This window comes from Mobula hypostoma, chromosome 27, assembly GCF_963921235.1.
Source record: "Mobula hypostoma chromosome 27, sMobHyp1.1, whole genome shotgun sequence".
NCBI classification, from domain to species: Eukaryota; Metazoa; Chordata; class Chondrichthyes; order Myliobatiformes; family Myliobatidae; genus Mobula; species Mobula hypostoma.
The window spans coordinates 24,292,594-24,310,775 of NC_086123.1; the positions used below are offsets into that span (position 1 = coordinate 24,292,594).

The 18,182-nt window shown below is 39.4% G+C and overlaps 1 protein-coding gene across 7 annotated transcripts in view; it reads right to left on the reverse strand.

Moving 5' to 3' along the window:
• The window catches only part of zgc:193801 (uncharacterized protein LOC564476 homolog), a 65,576-nt gene that overhangs the window by 10,798 nt on the left and 36,596 nt on the right, over nucleotides 1-18,182 (reverse strand). For 6 of the 7 annotated variants that reach the window (XM_063034561.1, XM_063034560.1, XM_063034558.1 and 3 more), the window contains 2 exons: nucleotides 9,748-9,939; nucleotides 4,497-4,646 (listed from right to left, as the gene is read on the reverse strand). In XM_063034561.1, coding sequence (XP_062890631.1) covers nucleotides 4,497-4,646; nucleotides 9,748-9,939 — 342 coding nt within the window. The remainder of the gene's footprint in view (nucleotides 1-4,496; nucleotides 4,647-9,747; nucleotides 9,940-18,182) is intronic. The other variant, XM_063034564.1, reaches the window with a different exon arrangement.

Below are 18,182 nucleotides of genomic sequence, written 5' to 3' on the forward strand. Positions count from 1 at the left end.
CATCCTCTTGTATTTAATGTTTTCAGTAACTACAGTGTTCTGTATCTCACAGTTCCAACATTATTTCCCCATCTCCAACATCTCTGTCCTGAATCATCTTCTGCTATTTACTCCTCCTCCGGGCAGATTAGTTACAATGAACAAACCTTCACTCCCTCTTCGAGCAGCACTGTCATTTAGTCTCCATAGACATTGTCTTTGTTCTCACCGATCCACCATTTCTCTTCAACTTTTCCTAATTTTGACAAAAGGACATTGAACCAATATGATAAATCTGCTTCTCTCTCCACTGGTGCCCCGAGGTTTAGCATTTTCAATTTTAGAGTTCCAAGCATCAGCAATTTTTTTTTTACTGATTCATGATATCCAATATAAAATGCTGACACTACTTTTGATTGTCAAAGTTATAATTGTAACACTCTAGCAGAGATTTCACTGCTAATGTAATAGTCTTTCTGTAGAAGCAGTGTTTGGGTTATGATTAAAGATAACGGGTGCTTTGGAATGCGACCCATCCAATCCGGGAGCAGTGATTTTTTGTGTGCCTGACACCGGTGTGCACTGGGGTCTTTGTTCAGCAGGAGATGAAGAGAGAAGACGCTGAAGAGAACCAGTCATGGCATTTGACCCGGGGAGGGAACTGTGATTCGATGGAGCAAGATGCAAAGGTCCACTGAGGATTGGTGAATATGAGTTTTGGAAGAGTTGAGATCCAACTTGTGCACATTTGACTGTTTAATTATAATTGACACTTTTTGTTTCATAAATATAATTTCTTTGTAATTATAATTCCATTCATAAATATTATTTCTTTAATCATATGCAGTGTGCTGTCTGTCATTTCTTGGCATCGAGTTGTAACAGGGTAGTAAATTACACAGCATCCACACAAACCGGAGTTTGTGGCATAGGGACAGCCATTCCAATCTCACGGATTTGGCGCGACCGGTGTGTGTATTCCCTAGACTCATGCAGCCCAAGGAAACCGGGGGGCGGGCACAATGCAGTTATGTTCCAAATAATTCCAGCTAAATAAAGAACAAAATAATTGAAGCATCAGATGAGATCTCAAAACATTTATAACCAAAACCAACACGACTTCACTATTCTTCTTTCCTACTTTTTGTTTTGTAACTTATAGTCATTTTTATGTCTTGCACTGTATTGCTTGGGTGGCGGGGTAGAGATATGTCTCTACCAAAGGAGGTGTAAGACACTCCTTCCCTCCTCTAGCATGCAGGTCACCCTTGGGTAAGGTGTAGCACCTGCTTAGCCACCCCTCCTCAGTCAGGATCACAGACATCCCACCCTGCAAAAACTCATTTCAGGGAGATAGCACCATCCATTTGCAGGAGACTCCCGGAACTTCTGAGAGAGGTGGGATGTCTGCAATAGAATAGCTCCTTAGCAGTCAGCCAGCTAGTTTAAATAATGTTAGCTGTGCTAATGAACGAATGACACCTGTTAAACTCACCTCAACATGTCTTTTACAGTCTTAACCCACCATGGGCAATAGAAAAGTCACTGTTGCAAACAGTGCAGCGAGCAACACTGTCATTATTTTTGACCCCTATTAGGCAGGGGTAGTGTAGTCTGGGGTGAAGTACGTTTTATATTTTCTTTTGTTGCAACACTCTGCCATGGTGCTCTCTCTCTCTCTCAAAAAAATCGATTTCTGGGATATTGTATATAATTTGCGGGCATCAGGGAGCCACTATCAATATGCGGGAGACTCCCGGAACTTCCGGGAGAGGTGGGATGTCTGGGATCATATGAAGCCATGGGAGCAGGTGGTGGATGGTTGTATGAGCAGCTGGTGCATATCACAAGTCCTGGTTATGTCACCACTGACGCCAGACAGACAATCTCTGAAGAGTATTAATAATGGCCGGGGTCACCCATCTTGTAAGACACTGCCCAGAAGGCAGTGGTAAACCACTCCTGTAGAAAAATTTGCCAAGAACAATCTTGGCCATGAAGCCATGATCGTCATAATGATGATGATGATGATAGTATTGCTGACAATGATAACAAACCTGATTCTGATAACAGATGACAATGGACAAAATGTGTTGCAAAACATTCAAGGGAAATGCCATTAGCATGTGGGAAGGAAATCTAGGCAATGTCTGTCAAGGACGTGCTGTGGTAGGAGCTAAGAGTTGGCACAAGTCATCATTCCATTTGCAAAGAAAATTAATTCACTGTCAACCTCCCAATGAATTTCAAGATTTGCTGCAGTAGTGCTGTAAAAACAAATTAACACTGAAGGTTTAAGCTTGTCATTTCACAGCACTAGCTCTCAATGGATAATTCAGCTTTTGAATGGTTTCCACTTTGATGCTGTTTGTAACGAATGATAATTGTTTACGTGATACAAGTTAAAATGGAAAAGTTAAAAAAAGGAAATAATCCCCCAAATGTTTTAGGAATACTATTAGTTGGCAGACTATACAAGAAAATGTAAAAAAGAACAGATTTTTAAGTTTTACTGGATGTGAAAGTCATTAATTGAGAAAATATATGCTGATAACTGGCTAACAAAGCAAGAACTCCTTCTGACCAAGAGAGGAAGATCACCAAATATGATTTGTTGAGGACTGCATTAGTTATTTTTTTTATTTGTAGGATACAGCTACCTTTAGTTTGAATTCCTTAAGTTAAATCTAAATTGAACCCTGGGCAATTTTTTGTGACATATCCCAAAAAAATAAACAAGAGGTTTTGCAAATGCTGGAAATCCAGAGCCACACACATTAGACTGTAGTGGCGTGTCCATAATCCTTGTTTCTCGAGATGATATACCTACACATTGCATATTATCCATCACAATCTCTGTGTGCTCCCCCAGGACTCTTTCATTTTTAGCCATCTAATATCTAACCAATCTCACAGGTCCTTGGGACAAGGCAGGGCTGTTAATGCAAGCCAGGGGCGAAAAGTCTTTTCAGAATTGGGATTCATAATCACAATGCAAATTATTGATCTATTTATTTAGAGATACCGTGCAGAATAGGCCCTTCCTACACTTCAAGCCACAGAGCCCTGCAATGCTTGATTGAACACTAGCCTAATCACGGGACAATTTACTATGACCAATTAACCTACTAAATGTCTTTGGACAGTGAGAGGAAACCCAGAGAAAACCCACGCATTCCACTGGAAGAATGTATAGACTCCTTATAGATGATGTCAGAATTGAACTCAGAACTCTAAAGCCCTGGGCTGTAATAGTGTTGTGCTAACTTCTACACTACCGTGGCTAGATTTCAAACCTGCTATAAGACAACCCTTAGTGGAGACTAAACACCAGCCTGGAAAAGGGGGACTGAGGACAGCTCATACATGCCCATCCTGCAACTGGTACCTTAACAGAGGTGAACAAACAAGAAAGATGCTTAGATGAAATGCATGGAAAGCTTGAGGTGAGAATGGTATGAGGAAAACAGGAACAGGAAAATTAAGAGCAAGTAAAAAACAATATAATTTTCCAAATATGAAGGTAATTTAGTACTGAAAAATAATCCATTACATTTCTGAAGAATTCTTGGAAATGATTGCATTTTGTCTTAATATGGAATGTGCTAACTTTAAAAGCAGGAGCAATCTGGAATATTCTGTAGGACTGACACATATGGTAAAGTGCAATAACAATGCATCACAGAAGAACATGATTTAAAATAGCAACAACCTACGGGGAATTGCAGCTGTAGTCTAGACTGTTGTATTACTCTATTTAATCCAGGCCTCTTAAAATACAATGAAATTTTATCTGCCTAAGGTAATGTCCATGCTGACTCACTGTGATTTTTAAATAGGCCAGAGGAGAATGGTCAGACTGGTTCAAGCTGGCAGGAAGGCAACAGTAACTCAAGTAACTATGAGTTACAATAGTGATGTGCAGAAGACCACATTAGGTTCCACTCTTGTACTGAATAAAGTGGCCACTGGGTGTACTTATTAACTATTTTCTTTTGGTATCAATGTTGAGACTTTTACTAAGTAACTGCAGTAATTCATCTGCCTCTTGCTGCATATTATAAAGTATTATCTATGAGATTAGCTCTACAGTTTAAAATGCATCATTTACAGCTGGCTACCACTGGGTTGAAATTGTTAAATCCTATCCCTCCATCAACAATCTCACTTTGTTTCCTCACCAACCTCTGCAGCAGTTGCTAGAGACGGCTCTGTAGAGCTGTGAGTGGTTTGTAGACTGGCCCTGTTAAAGTGGGGAAAAAAAAAGTACAAAAATCTCCAGGTTCTTAGCAGTGGTTTAGGAAGTTTACCATCTCATTCTAAGAAATTCTGGGACAAATCAAAATCTGCCACGTCCATTCAGCTCAAATTGCATAACTCAGCTTCTTACTGAGGCATTAACAAAATCTCAAAATAAATATGAACTCCGATTCTAACAATCAACTGAAGGATTAATTCACTTGGTAAACTATTCTGTAAAGTTATGGTAAAGGTGAAATAAATTTATAGAAATTCACCTGATCAGTAATTAGGTTTGTGTTGTCATTATATACAAGCTCTCCATTTTCTCCATCTGGATCCATTAACACCAGAGTTTGATGTCCCATGGTTGATGCAGATCCCAAGGAATCTTCTGCAGGAGAAATGCCATTGGTCAACCTGCTGTCCTTTTAAAAAACATAAGTGTTTTTAATATATTGGTATCAAGTCAGACATTGCCTTTTCCTTCCTGTATTTGATTATTTTAGAGCTGCATATACAAACGTGCCGGAGGAACTCAGCAGGTCAGGCAGTATCTATGGACAGGAATAAACAGTCGACACTTTGGGCTGTGATCTTTCATCAGTTCTGCATGTGTTGCTCTGGATTTCCAGCAGCTGCAGAACCTTGTGATTTTTTATTATTTTAGAGTTTCCATTAATAGATCTATTATAGAGCCAGAGGATAAGACATGAAAGAGTAGGACCTATCAAGTGTGACAGTGGGAAAGTATGTATGGAACTGGAGGAAATAGCAGGGGTACTTAATGAACATTTTACTTCTGTATTCACTATGGAAAAGGATCTTGGTGATTGTAGTGCTGACTTGCAGCAGACTGAAAAGCTTGAGCATGTAGATATTAAGGAAGAGGATGTGCTGGAGCTTTCGTTTTTCAAGTTGGATAAGTCGCTGGGACTGGATGAGATGTACCCCAGGCTACTGTGGGAGGCGAGGGAGGAGATTGCTGAGCCTCTGGCGATGACCTTTGAATCATCAATGGGGACAGGAGAGGTTCCAGAGGACTGGAGGGTTGCAGAGGTTGTTCCTTTATTCAAGAAAGGGCGTAGAGATAGCCCAGGAAATTATAGACCAGTGAGTCTTACTTCAGTGGTTGGTAAGCTGATGGAGAAGATCCTGAGAGGCAGGATTTATGAACATTTGTGGAGGTATAATATGATTAGGAATAGTCAGCATGGCTTTGTCAATGGCAGGTCATGCCTTACAAGCCTAATTGAATTTTTTGAGGATGTGACTAAACACATTGATGAAGGAAGAGCGGTAAATGCAGTGTATATGGATTTCAGCAAGGCATTTGATAAGGTACCCCATGAAAGGCTTATTGAGAAAGTAAGGAGGCATGGGATCCAAGGGGACATTGCTTTGTGGATCCAGAACTGGCTTGCTCACAGAAGCCAAGAGTGATTGCAGACGGGTCATATTTAGCATGGAGGTCAGTGACTAGTGGTGTGCCTCAGGGATCTGTCCTGGGACCCCTACTCTTCGTGATTTTTATAAATGACCTGGATGAGTAAGTGGAGGGATGGGTTAGTAAGTTTGTTGATGACACAAAGGTTGGAGGTGTTGTGGATAATGTGGAGAGCTGTCATAGGTTACAGCGAGACATTGATAGGATGCAAAACTGGACTGAGAAGTGGTAGATGAAGTTCAACCCAGATAAGTGTGAAGTGGTTCATTTTGGTAGGTCAAATATGATGGCAGAATATAGTATTAATGGTAAGACTCTTGGCAGTGTGGAGGATCAGAGGGATCTTGGGGTCTGAGTCCACAGGGCACTCAAAGCAGCTGTGCAGGTTGACGCTGTGGTTAAGAAGGCATACGGTGTATTGGCCTTCATTTATCATAGAAATGAATTTTGGAGCTGAGAGGTAATGTTGCAGCTATATAGGACACTTACTTAGACCCCATTTGGAATACTGTGCTCAGTTCTGGTCACCTCACTACAGGAAGGATGTGGAAGCCATAGAAAGGGTGCAGAGGAGATTTACAAGGATGCTGCCTGGATTGGGGAGCATGCCTTATCAAAACAGGTTGAGTGAACTCAGCCTTTTCTCCTTGGAGCGACGGAGGATGAGAGGTGACCGGATAGAAGTGTATAAGATGATGAGAGGCATTGATCGTGTGGATAGTCAGAGGCTTTTTCCCAGGGCTGAAATGGTTGCCACAAGAGGACACAGGTTTAAGGTGCTGGGGAGTAGGTACAGAGGAGATGTCAGGGGTAAGTTTTTTTACTTAGAGAGTGGTGAGTGCATGGAATGGGCTGCCGGCAACGGTGGTGGAGGCAGATACAATAGGGTCTTTTAAGAGACTTTTCGACAGGTACATGGAGCTTAGAAAAACAGAGGGCTATGGGGAAGTCTAGTAATTTCTAAGGTTTGGCACAACTTTGTGGGCCGAAGGGCCTGTATTGTGCTGTAGGTTTTCTATGTATATATCTAGTGTGTTAATTTAACAACTGTGAACATCTAAAATGTATCATTTAGACTTCCATTGTATTTCTCCAATCAGAGTATTGCCAAAGTAACTAAATGCATGGTAATTACCACAAAGCTTCATTATTACTGACCTCCACTCTATTCATAATTTTACATTTATTTCCACACAAGATTCCATTCTACATCTGCTCAGCCACCGGTAAAGGAGCTGGCTGACTTGTTTTTACTTCAGGTTTCTAATATCTGCAATATTTGATTTATTGTTCTAATTGGTTTCTCTTTATTAAAAATATATTCAGCAGAGCTAATACAAAACTGATGTTCGTCAACAAGGATTTTTTATTACCAAGGGATTATTCAAAGTTCAAGCACCTTTGAGAATCTTAAGAAATAGAGGGCAGAAACTGGACCAAGAAAACAAAGGCAGCACCCACATAATTGCAGCATTTACTAATGTAAAAGACAGTTGACTAAATCATTAACATTTTCAAAGCTCAAAAATTAACTAATCTTACTCATTGAAGAAACTAGCAATCACAAAGGAAAAATTAAGAAAATACATGCAAATCAGAAAACAGTTGAATGCATACCTAAAATTGAAAATCTGCAATTATTTGCAACTTTTAAAAAAATATATACAACTTGATTTTATTTTCCCATAAATTTACCTGCAGCCCAAGAGGGCCATTGTTAATGAAGAACTATTACTGTGAAATTACATGAATGCAAAAACTCTTCTGATATTAAGGGTGCAAAATTAATGATCTGACATCCTAAGGTGTACAATTATTTCAAGAGCACTGCACAGCAGTGTCTACATTTTCTAAGGAGACTGAGGTGTGCAAGGCTCCTCGCCCCCATTCTAACAACTTTCTAAAGGAGCAACTTCGAGAGTGTTCTATCTGGCTATATCATTGTGTGGTACAGAAGGCACAAGATCCTACAGTAAAAACTGCCGTGAGGATCACTAGGGTTTCCCTCCCCCAACTATTTGTTACATTTACTGGGAGCGTTGCAGACCAAGGGCTGAGGATCCCTACCACCAATTCTGCAATCTCTTTGACTCAGTACCATCAGCAAGGAGGTACAGGAGCATCAGGACGTGGACTGTCAGACCGGGTAACAGCTTCTTCCCTCGGGCTGTGAGACTAATGAATACCCTGTCACCATGAATGTCTTGTCACTAGCTAGGACAGCGAGCGGTTTACCCGTGCCGCACACGGCATGCATTTTGAATTATATTTCACTAACTTGCTTATGGTAACATTTTGTTTTATGTGCTGTGTGTGATCTGTGTTTTGTCGGTGCACCATGGTCAGGAAGAATGTTGTTTCATTTGGTTGTATGTATGTACAGTCTGATGACAATAAATTTGAACTAAATAAAGAATATTCACTTTAAATTTTACTTGAATAATCAAAGATTATTTTGATGAAATTTTCTTTTCTTTCATGGCTTTGTTTACCTTTCAATTTTTAGTTATTCTCACAAATTCATTCTGGCCTGTTCTTTCTGCTAACAGTTGGATGCAGGGTTCATCATGCTGAAGGAAAGCTGCGGTGCAGTGTTTCCTGATCTTTCCAATGCTAGCTGAATGTGACGGCAAGTCTGTCATGCTTTTTGTTATTTGTGATGTCGACTGTATAACTGTTCATGCACTTACTAAAACAGGAATGTAGCCTTGGGCATCAGAGCAGAATTGTAGTGTGCTAAACTTAATTTTTTTAGGGCTTTTTTTGGATTATTTAGGAAAATTATTTACACAGAACAAATTATTTTGGTTCCATTTTAAACTTAATTATTAGGTTAAATAGTTACATGGGAAAGAATGCAGTAAAGACTATATTTAAAAAAAAACTGAAAATAATTTGGTAAAATACTGTATCTGTCACTGAAACTGCACTAATGCATTTCTCATTCCCTGACAATCCTACTTCGATAACACCCTTGTTGACCTTGTTAATCTAAACTGAATTAAATTCGAAATGCTCATTGATCTCTTTGCAAGTGACGACTGCTTGCAGTATCCTGAAAACATAACACAACATGATTCTGTCTTTGGCTCTCGTTACTGACTAAAAAGGAGAGGTAGAATCTTACTTTTTGCATGTAAGCATTAAAACCTTGCTCTCCTTGTATACATTACACAGAATGCTTTGTAAAATGCTGTAAGAGATACAGAGGTAATGGTTTAAAAACATATAACATTTCAGGTGCATTTACACTCAGTGGCCACTTTATTAGGTACAGGAGTGATACCCAAAATCAGAATCAGGTTTAATATCAGCCACATACGTTGTGAAATTTGTTGTTTTTGCAGCAGCAGTACAATACAATGCATATTATTAAAAATGCAAACTGCAGGTTATTTCGATCCTGCAGTGCCTACCCCCCACCCCGACTCCCATACCAGACAGTGATGCAGCCAGTTAGAATGTTCTCCCCGCTACATCTGTAGAAATTTGTGAGCATCTGGTGACACTCTAAACCTCCTCGAACCCCTAATGAAATATAGCTGCCGAGGTCTCCTGCTGCTGTGACCCATCTACTTCCAAGGTTCGATGTGTTGTGCATTCAGAGATGCTCTTTTGCACACCACTGTTGTAACATGTGGTTATTTGAGTTTCTGTCTGCTTCCTGTCAGCTTGAACCCCATTCTCCTCTGACTTCTCTTATTAAGGTGCTTTCGCCCACAGAACTGCCACTCACCGGATGTTTTTTTTTGTTTTTCACACCATTCTTTGTAAACTCTAGAGGCAGTTATGTGTGAAAATCCCAGAAGATCAGCAGTTTCGGAGACACTCACACCACTCCATCTAGCACCAACAACCATTCTACAGTCAAAGTCATTTAGATCACATTTCTTCCCCATTCTGATGTTTGGTTTGAACAACCAAACCTCCTGACCATGTTTGCATGATTTTATGCATTGAGTTGCTGCCACATGATTGGCTGATTAGACATTTGTATTAACGAGGTGTAAGGTGTTTCTAATAAACTGGCCACTAAGGGTGTATCTAATGTTCATTATTTATTTTGTGTCTCAATGACATACCTTTCGAGTTGGTCCAGTATTATCACTATTCACAGTGGCAAGGGTCGTGGTCGATGTGCTAACAGCAGTCTCTGTAATAACAGGACTAACTGAAGTGATATTCATTGCCCCACTAGAGGTAACTTGGGTGCCTCCATAAGCTTTATGATGAGCTTCCGCACTCTGTTCATAATACTGTCGACTATTTACCTCCTTGAAAAAAGTAATTATTTTGGACAATATTGTTAACGATCTGAAATCTGCAATAGTTTTCAAATTACTCTACATGACAGAAAATAACAATAATAAATGCTAACAACTGTTCCTACAGTTAATGTTTAGAAAGGTCTGTCACTGTCCATTTCAAATTTCAGCTGAGAACATGTATCCAGTTATTGAAAATTACACTATTTGTCAATTGTTATTTAAAAAAACTTGAAGTGTTCTCTACTCACTGAAATATTTGCATAAAACCAACCAAAAATTGCATCCAATTTGTCCTCAATGCAATTACTTCCCATCTAATAACATTTTGAACGATGTCAGTTGTCTTTTGTAATCCATTACCAAGTGAAGTGAAGTCAAGATATATTTGATATGTAATCCATACAGCCAAGAAATTACAGAATGACATGATACTCAGTGGACCATTTAATACCCTGATAAACCTTTCCATAAGAAAAACAGAACAGGCTGACTACATCCAATTATCATAGTTTTTCATTCAAGCATTCTACACCAAATAAATAAATAGGTTCCACAGCCGATTAAAAAATTGCTTCCGCAAATGTGATACATGTTGGCCCAGATTTTGGAGATGAAATAGAGCCAACAGTGTCAGCACTCTAGTTATTATAGAGTATGTTGGACAACATTTTTTAAAATTATCCACTTGAAAGCAAAAGACTACCGAGAGAATGTTAGATGATGGATTGAGGTTTCAATAGCAGAGACAGGATCATGGAATTACGGTTCTGTATTCCCAGATCTCCTTGTTCTACCACACTCGACCATTCACTGTGTATGTCCGAACCTGCTTTGTCCTCCTAAAGTGCAACACCTCACACCTGTCTGCATTAACTTGCATCTGCCGTTTTCCCAACTGGTCCAGATCTCACTGCCAGCTTTGATAGCTTTCCCTGCTGTCCACTATGCCCCCCAATGTTAGTGACATCCGCAAATTTGCTGATCCAGTTTACCACTTTATCATCCAAATCATTAATATAGATGACAAACAACAGACCCAGCACTGATCCCTGCAGAACTCCACTATAGTCACAGGCCACAAGTCAGAGAGTCAACTATCTCCTACCACCTTCTGGCTTCTCCCGCTAAGCCAATGCTGAATCCAATCTACTACTTGATCCTGAATGCCAAACCTTCAGACTGAACCTTCTGGACCAGATTCCCATGTGGGGCTTTGTCAGAGGCCTTGCTAAAGTCGATGTAGACAATGCCTACTGGCTTTCCGTCATCAACTTTCCTGGTAATCTCTTTGAAAACTCTATAAAACTGGTTAGGCACCACCTATCAGGCACAAAAGCAAGTTGACTATCCCTCACCAAATGCCCTGTCTATCCAAATACCATACATCCTGCCCGTTAAAATAACTTCTAATAATTTATCCACTACTGATTTCAGGCTCACCAATTCCCAGCTTATTATTAGTGCTTTTCTTGAACAATGGAAAAACATTAGCTTTCCTCCAGTCCTCCGGCACCTCACTCATGGTTAAGGGTGTTTTAAATACCTCTGCCAGGGCTCCTGCAATTTCTGCACTAGCCTCCCACAGGGTCCGAGGGGACACCTTGTCCGGCCCTGAAAACTTATCCACCCTAACTTGCCTCAAGGCAGCACACAAGAACATTTATATAAAATTGGATAATTTAAAAGATCTATAAATACCACCACACTACTTAATTTCTTTTTGAGATCTATGTCAATGAAGAATTCGCTGCGTCATGTCAAAGCAGACACAGACTAATAGTGAAGCAATGCGAAGTCTTTGCAACTTCCATGGGATATACAATGCAGACTATAGTCAATGAAGTACCAGCAAACTATTGTCAGCAAGTGCTGGATTGATAAAATTCCTAATTTGTTGGTACATTATGTGAGGCAATGCCATAAATGAAATCTGGAACTTCTGGCATTTCTCAGCAAAAATACAGACCAATGAAACATCCAAATTATGAGAAACAACCCTAATGTAAATTCCTCATTGTAGATAAAAAAAACAAACTGTAAACACGATTTTAAAATCTGACATTTAATGAAGATTATGTAACCTGAAATGGCATTATATACAAACTAACCATGTAGAAAATAACAATATATTTTTTTAAATCTATCTATTTCCAAAGAAACTGAAATTCTACATTAATCACCAAATACAGATCTGTGTCTAATGTCACAGACCAATCATGACAAGTAAAAACTAGTGGTTAGAAAAGAAACTGTACCACAAACTGTTTTATGGACACAAGTAGCATTTGAAGTGCTTAAGAATTTTTTCTCACAGAACTTCCATATATTACAGAGGCTAGATCACTGGGGGCATCTAAAGAGGGAGTAGATAAATTGTTGAAAGATCGCAGAATTAAGACTTTATGGATCAAGCATCATAAAAGAGTGGGACAAATCAACAATCTTCACAATGACAACAGGAATTTGGCAGATGCTGGAAATTCAAGCAACACACATAAAAGTTGCTGGTGAACGCAGCAGGCCAGGCAGCATCTCTAGGAAGAGGTGCAGTCGACGTTTCAGGCTGAGACCCTTCGTCAGGACTAACTGAAGGAAGAGTGAGTAAGGGATTTGAAAATCTTCACAATAATCAGCCTCGAACAGCCAGGTGGCTACTCCTATTTTCATGCGTGTGAAGTAAACACGTTCTTAAATAAATGGCCATACAATGTGTCTTCTGTAAAACAAATGTAAACTCTATACAGATCACCAGTGTTCTGACACTAATTTAGTACCATATCCATTAGTAAAGTGTTATATTGATCTAGTGGCTCTAAAGCTTAATCATGCTCAGATGTCAGTATTTAACAATTACATGCACAGCAAAACTACATCTTCACATTAATGCGAAGGATAAGAGTAAATACTAATTGGTTAAACAGCATTTGGAGTAACGTCAGCAGTTTTGGACCCCTTATCTAAGAAAGGATGTGTTAGCATTGGAGAGGGACCAGAGGAGGTTTACAAGATTGATCTGGGAATGAAAGGGTTAACATATGACGGGTGTTTGATAGCTCTGGACCTGTACTTGCTGGAGTTTTGAAAGCAGGGGGGGCGGGTCCTCAATGAAACCTTTCAAATATTGAAAAACCTAGATAGAGTGGATGTGGAGAGGAATGTTTCCTATAGTGGAGGAGTCTAGGACCAGAGGGCACACTCTCATACTGGAGGGACGTCCCTTTACAACAGAGATGAGAAGGGATTTCTTTAGCCAAAGGGTGGTGAATCTGTGGAATTCTTTGCCATGGACAGCCTTGGAGGCCAAGTCATTGAGTACATTTGAAATGGAGGTTAACAGGTTCTTGATTAGCAAAGGTATCAAAGGTCATGGGGAGTAGGCAGGAGAATGGAGTTGACAGAGATAATATACAGTATCATACAAAAGCATATATATAGCTAGGGTGCCTAGACTTTTACACAACACTGTATTTGTCACCATGGAATGGAAAACGGGTTTGCAAATCTGGCGGGAGCAAAGGATGTTGGAAATAGTGAGAGTGAAGTACCATGGGAGGCATGTGGGACAGGTGGCAGAAAAGGAATGCCGGAGCGGGGGATGGCGCAGGTGACATCCTGAGACATCAGGAAAGGTCATTTTATTCCCAACAATTGGTTTATTGATCATTACAGAATGCCTCTATGCTGCTTCCTTCCCCTCCCCCTTCCCGTTTTCCTAACCGTGATGCCCCTCTTCCTGCTCCCTTCCCACCCACAGTGGACACCGATCATCACTCACATTTCATTAAATTTCTTTTTTTTTGGGTAGCACTACAGTGCAATAGATAAAATTACTACAGTACTTTGCAGAAGTCTGAGACCCCCTAGCTCTATACAGTTGCAAGAAAAAGTTTGTGAACCCTTTGCAACTACCTGGCTTTCTGCATTAATTACTCATAAAATGTGAAAGGATCTTCATCGAAGTCACAATAATAGACAAACACAATCTGCCTAACTAACAATACACAAACAATTGTCCCATTTATTTTTAATACTAAGTACACCATTTAAACAATCACAGGCTAGGTACAAAAAAGTATGTGAACCTCTGGGGTAAATGCCTTCTACAAAAGCTACTTGGAGTCAGGTATTCCAATCAATGAGATGAGATTGGAGGTGTGAATTGTAGAGGTACTCTTCCCTATGAAAAAGACAAACGACGTCAGGTTACTGACAGAGCCTGCTCTTCTCAAGAAAGATCTGTTTATGTGCCCCAGGGCTCAATCAAAATAACTTTCAGAGGACCTTTAGAAGAATTGTAGAGCATGAAGCTGGAAAAGCCTACAAAAGTATTTCTAAAGATCTGAATGCTCATCAGTCCACAGTAAGAGAAATTGTATAAATGGAGGAAACTCAGTACTGTTGCTTCTCTCCCTAGGAATGGGTGTCCTGCAAAGATCACACCAAGAGTATAACATGCAATGCTGAAGGAGGTGAAAAAGAATCCAAGGGTAAAACCAAAAGACCCACAGAAATCTCTAGAATTTGATAGTCTTTGTTCATGTGTCCACTGTAAGAAAAACACTGACTACGAATGGTGTTCATGGAAGGACACCATGGAGGAAACCATTACTCTCCAAAAAACACTGATATCTGTCTCAAGTTTGCAAAAGGCTGCCTGGATGTTCCACAACACTTCTGAGGCAATATATTGTGGACAGACGAGACAAAAGTTGAATTTTTTGGCAGAAATACACACCACCATATTTGGGTAAAAAAGGGCACTGCACACCAACACCAAAATCTCACCCCAGCTGTGAAGCATGGTGGAAGGAGCATCATGGTTTGGAGCAACTTTGCTGCCTCAGGGCTGGACAATTTGCAGAGGGAACAATTAATTCAAAATTGTATCAAGACATTTTGCAGGAGAATGTCAGGGTAGTAGTCTGTAACCTGAAGCTTAATATAAGTTGGATGATGCAACGAGAAAATGATCTGAAACACAAGATTAAATCAACAACAGAATTGTTTAAAAAGAAGAAACTTCGTGTTTTGTAATGGCCAAGTTAGAATCCAGACCTTAACTCAATTGAGATGCTGTGGCATGTTCTGAAAAGGACTGTTCATGCAAGGTTTCTCAGAAATATCGATGAACTTAGTTTTGTGTGGAGGAATGGTCTAAAATTCCTCCTTGCCATTGTGCAAGTCTGATCAGCAGCTGCAGAAAACATCTGGTGGAGGTTATTGCTGCTGAAAGAGATTCTATCAGTTATTAAATACAAGGGTTCACATACTTTTTCCAGCCTGGACTGTGAATGATTAAACAACAAAAGTTTATGTATCATTAGTTTAAACAGATTTTATTTGTCTATTATTGTGCCTTAGATGAAGATCAGACCACATTTTAGGAGTAATTAATGCAGAACCAGGTAATTGCAAAGAGTTCACAAATTTTTCCTTGCAACTGCAGATGTACATTAGACTTTTGCACAGTACTAATTTTTAATGACTGCTTATTTTAAAGTTTAAATAAACATACAAATACTGAGCAAAATAAGTGAAGAGCTGAGAAGCAGAGATTCAATGAAAAGCAAAGATGGAGAAGGGGAAAAGATAAAGAAGACGCCTCTGAAAAATCTGTCACCTTTATACCGGAGAAAACAGAAAATTCCTTAGATAAGAATAAACCAATCAATGGTAACATGTGGATAATGTGGTAATACCTTGCCAATGATAAATGAAAAGGTGTATGTAAATGCTATACTGCCTTCTGACAGTAGTAAATGGGTCAAACCACCACATACTGTGAAAAATACATGAGTTTGCTAAACAATTACAGTCGGCCCTCCTTATCCGCGGGTTCCACATGCACGGATTCAACCAACCACGGATTGGGAAAACCCATAAGACCATAAGACAAAGGAGCAGAAGTAGGCCATTCGGCCCATTGAGTCTGCTCTGCCATTTCATCATGAGCGGATCCATTCTCCCACTTAGTCCCACTTCCCCGCCCTCTTACCATAACCTTTGATGCCCTGGCTACTCAAAACCCGGAAGTTCTCTCTCTAGCACTCATTGTTTGAGCATGTAGACTTTTTTTTCTTGTCATTATCCCCTAAACAATACAGTATAACAACTATTTACATAGCATTTACATTGCATTAGGTATTAAAAGTAATCTAGAGATGAGTTAAAGTACAGGCAGTCTTTAAGTCGGATTTGTACATAAGTTGAAACAGGTACATCCGGTATTATTTAGCGTCAGTTAGTCAAACATTTGTCTTAGTATACAGTATATATTTTATCTTTTTATGCATATAAAGCACTTAAGAAACATATGTATTTCAATAATTAAACCACTGCGTTGCTTAGTAATAACTGTAGCTTTCATCGGGGCAGGGCCTTCTGCATGCTCCATTATTCTTACTTTATCCTTTAAAATTGTTCCGATCATTGACTGTCTGTGGCCTAACACTTTCCCAATGACCTATGGCATTTCACCTCTTTCTGATCGCTTTATTATTTCCACTTTATTTTCAATCGTGATTGTTTTCCATCAACGAAACAGAAACACTGTGGATTCAGCAGCAGCCACGGGCGGCAGGTCCTGAAGTCCACCGCACTGAGACATGTTAAATAAGGGACTTGCGCATCCGCGGGGGGTCCCAGAACCAATCCCCCGCAGATAAGGAGGGCTGACTGTATAACATGTGGGTAATGTGGTAATACTTTGGCAATGAAAATTGAAAAGGTATATGTAAATGCTATACTGCCTTCTGACAGTAAGTAGGTCACACCATCACATACTGTGAAAAATATATGAGTTTGCTAAAAAAGTACAAATTAAACTACTAGTTTAGTCTTACATTAATTCATCTAATATCTTATAAAAAGTATTAAAAAAGACAATGGATTCCAACACTAGTTAATATGATGTGACACCTGGATACCCTTGCAGGAGTAGTAACAAAACTAAGTAGGTGATTCCTGTCGCATTAAACATTTTATTGTGAGTCCATAAATATCATTACAGACAGCTAGCTAAAGTGAAGCAACAGCCTAAAACATTGAGATTCTGTTGAAAATACTTTAAAACTCCAGAGCTCGCAATGTCTTGAAAAATAATTACACAGAAAAAGTCATAAAAATACCTGTTATTTCCTACAATTTTAACCATTAACTGTCTCTATACAATTTTAGCTTTATAATATCGTTGTCAAAAAAAAATCCTTCACCCCAAAATGTCACCAACGTACAGAAGGTTTAATTTTTATGGCTGCTAACACAAAGGAAGTAGATATATCATTACAGAATATGAAAAACAGTTATTTTATCAAAAATATATGGTAAAATGCTATCCACATTCCAGCAGTGTCATTATCTACAGTTGCCTTCATTTCCTAAAGGAAACCAACAGCTAACTTGTTATAGTGGCTTACTGAAATACCTCAAAGATTTTCTCTTTTTGTGCAGTATTTACCTCAAGGTTAAACTGGATTACTTACAGATAATCAGCTTTTGGTTCTTGAGGATAAGTACTGGCTAAGATAGCAAAGCTACCTATTATATTTTGCTCAAGCAAAGCGTCTAGTGGGGATCTCATAAGACCCATAAAAGCACAGCAATGCATTCTACATATCAGCTTAAATTAAGTCCCTGAATCTTAAGCAATAACTTGCTGACACTGGCCTATGCCCCACCATAAACTCGGACAAAATAAGGCAAGGATTGCAACAGAAACCACAGCTATGAGCAAACTAATAACATGAGAGGTAGGGATATTAGCATTGGTGCCAAAATCACCCTTGTCACATCCATGGTCAAGGACATGGAAGTCCATTGGAAATACCCTCAACCATTTGAACAGAAACATTGTTATAAGATTCAGGTGATTTTGTACCTAGAAAGAAATCTAATGTATACGTACAGCAACCAATTAAACCTCTAGCAGGAAAACAAGAGCTTCTTCTTAACACCATCAAAAACAAAACTGCAATGTTTTGGCCATTCCATGAGAAGCTTCAGCTTCTCAAAAACAATACTTTAAAACTCCATAGCTTGCAATGTCAAAAACAAGGAGTAGATGAATGGAAAAGGAAGAGAGGAAAACAAAAGACTTGATTAGAAAACATCAATAGACTGGAGCCACATTATCCAAGCTACTCCTGAGGTCCCAGGAATATGAAGATGGAGGTGAGTACTGTAGTCAAGTAGGGTAGCGCATTCAAATGACTGAATAGGCAATGGAAATATTTGTAGTACAAGCAGTCATT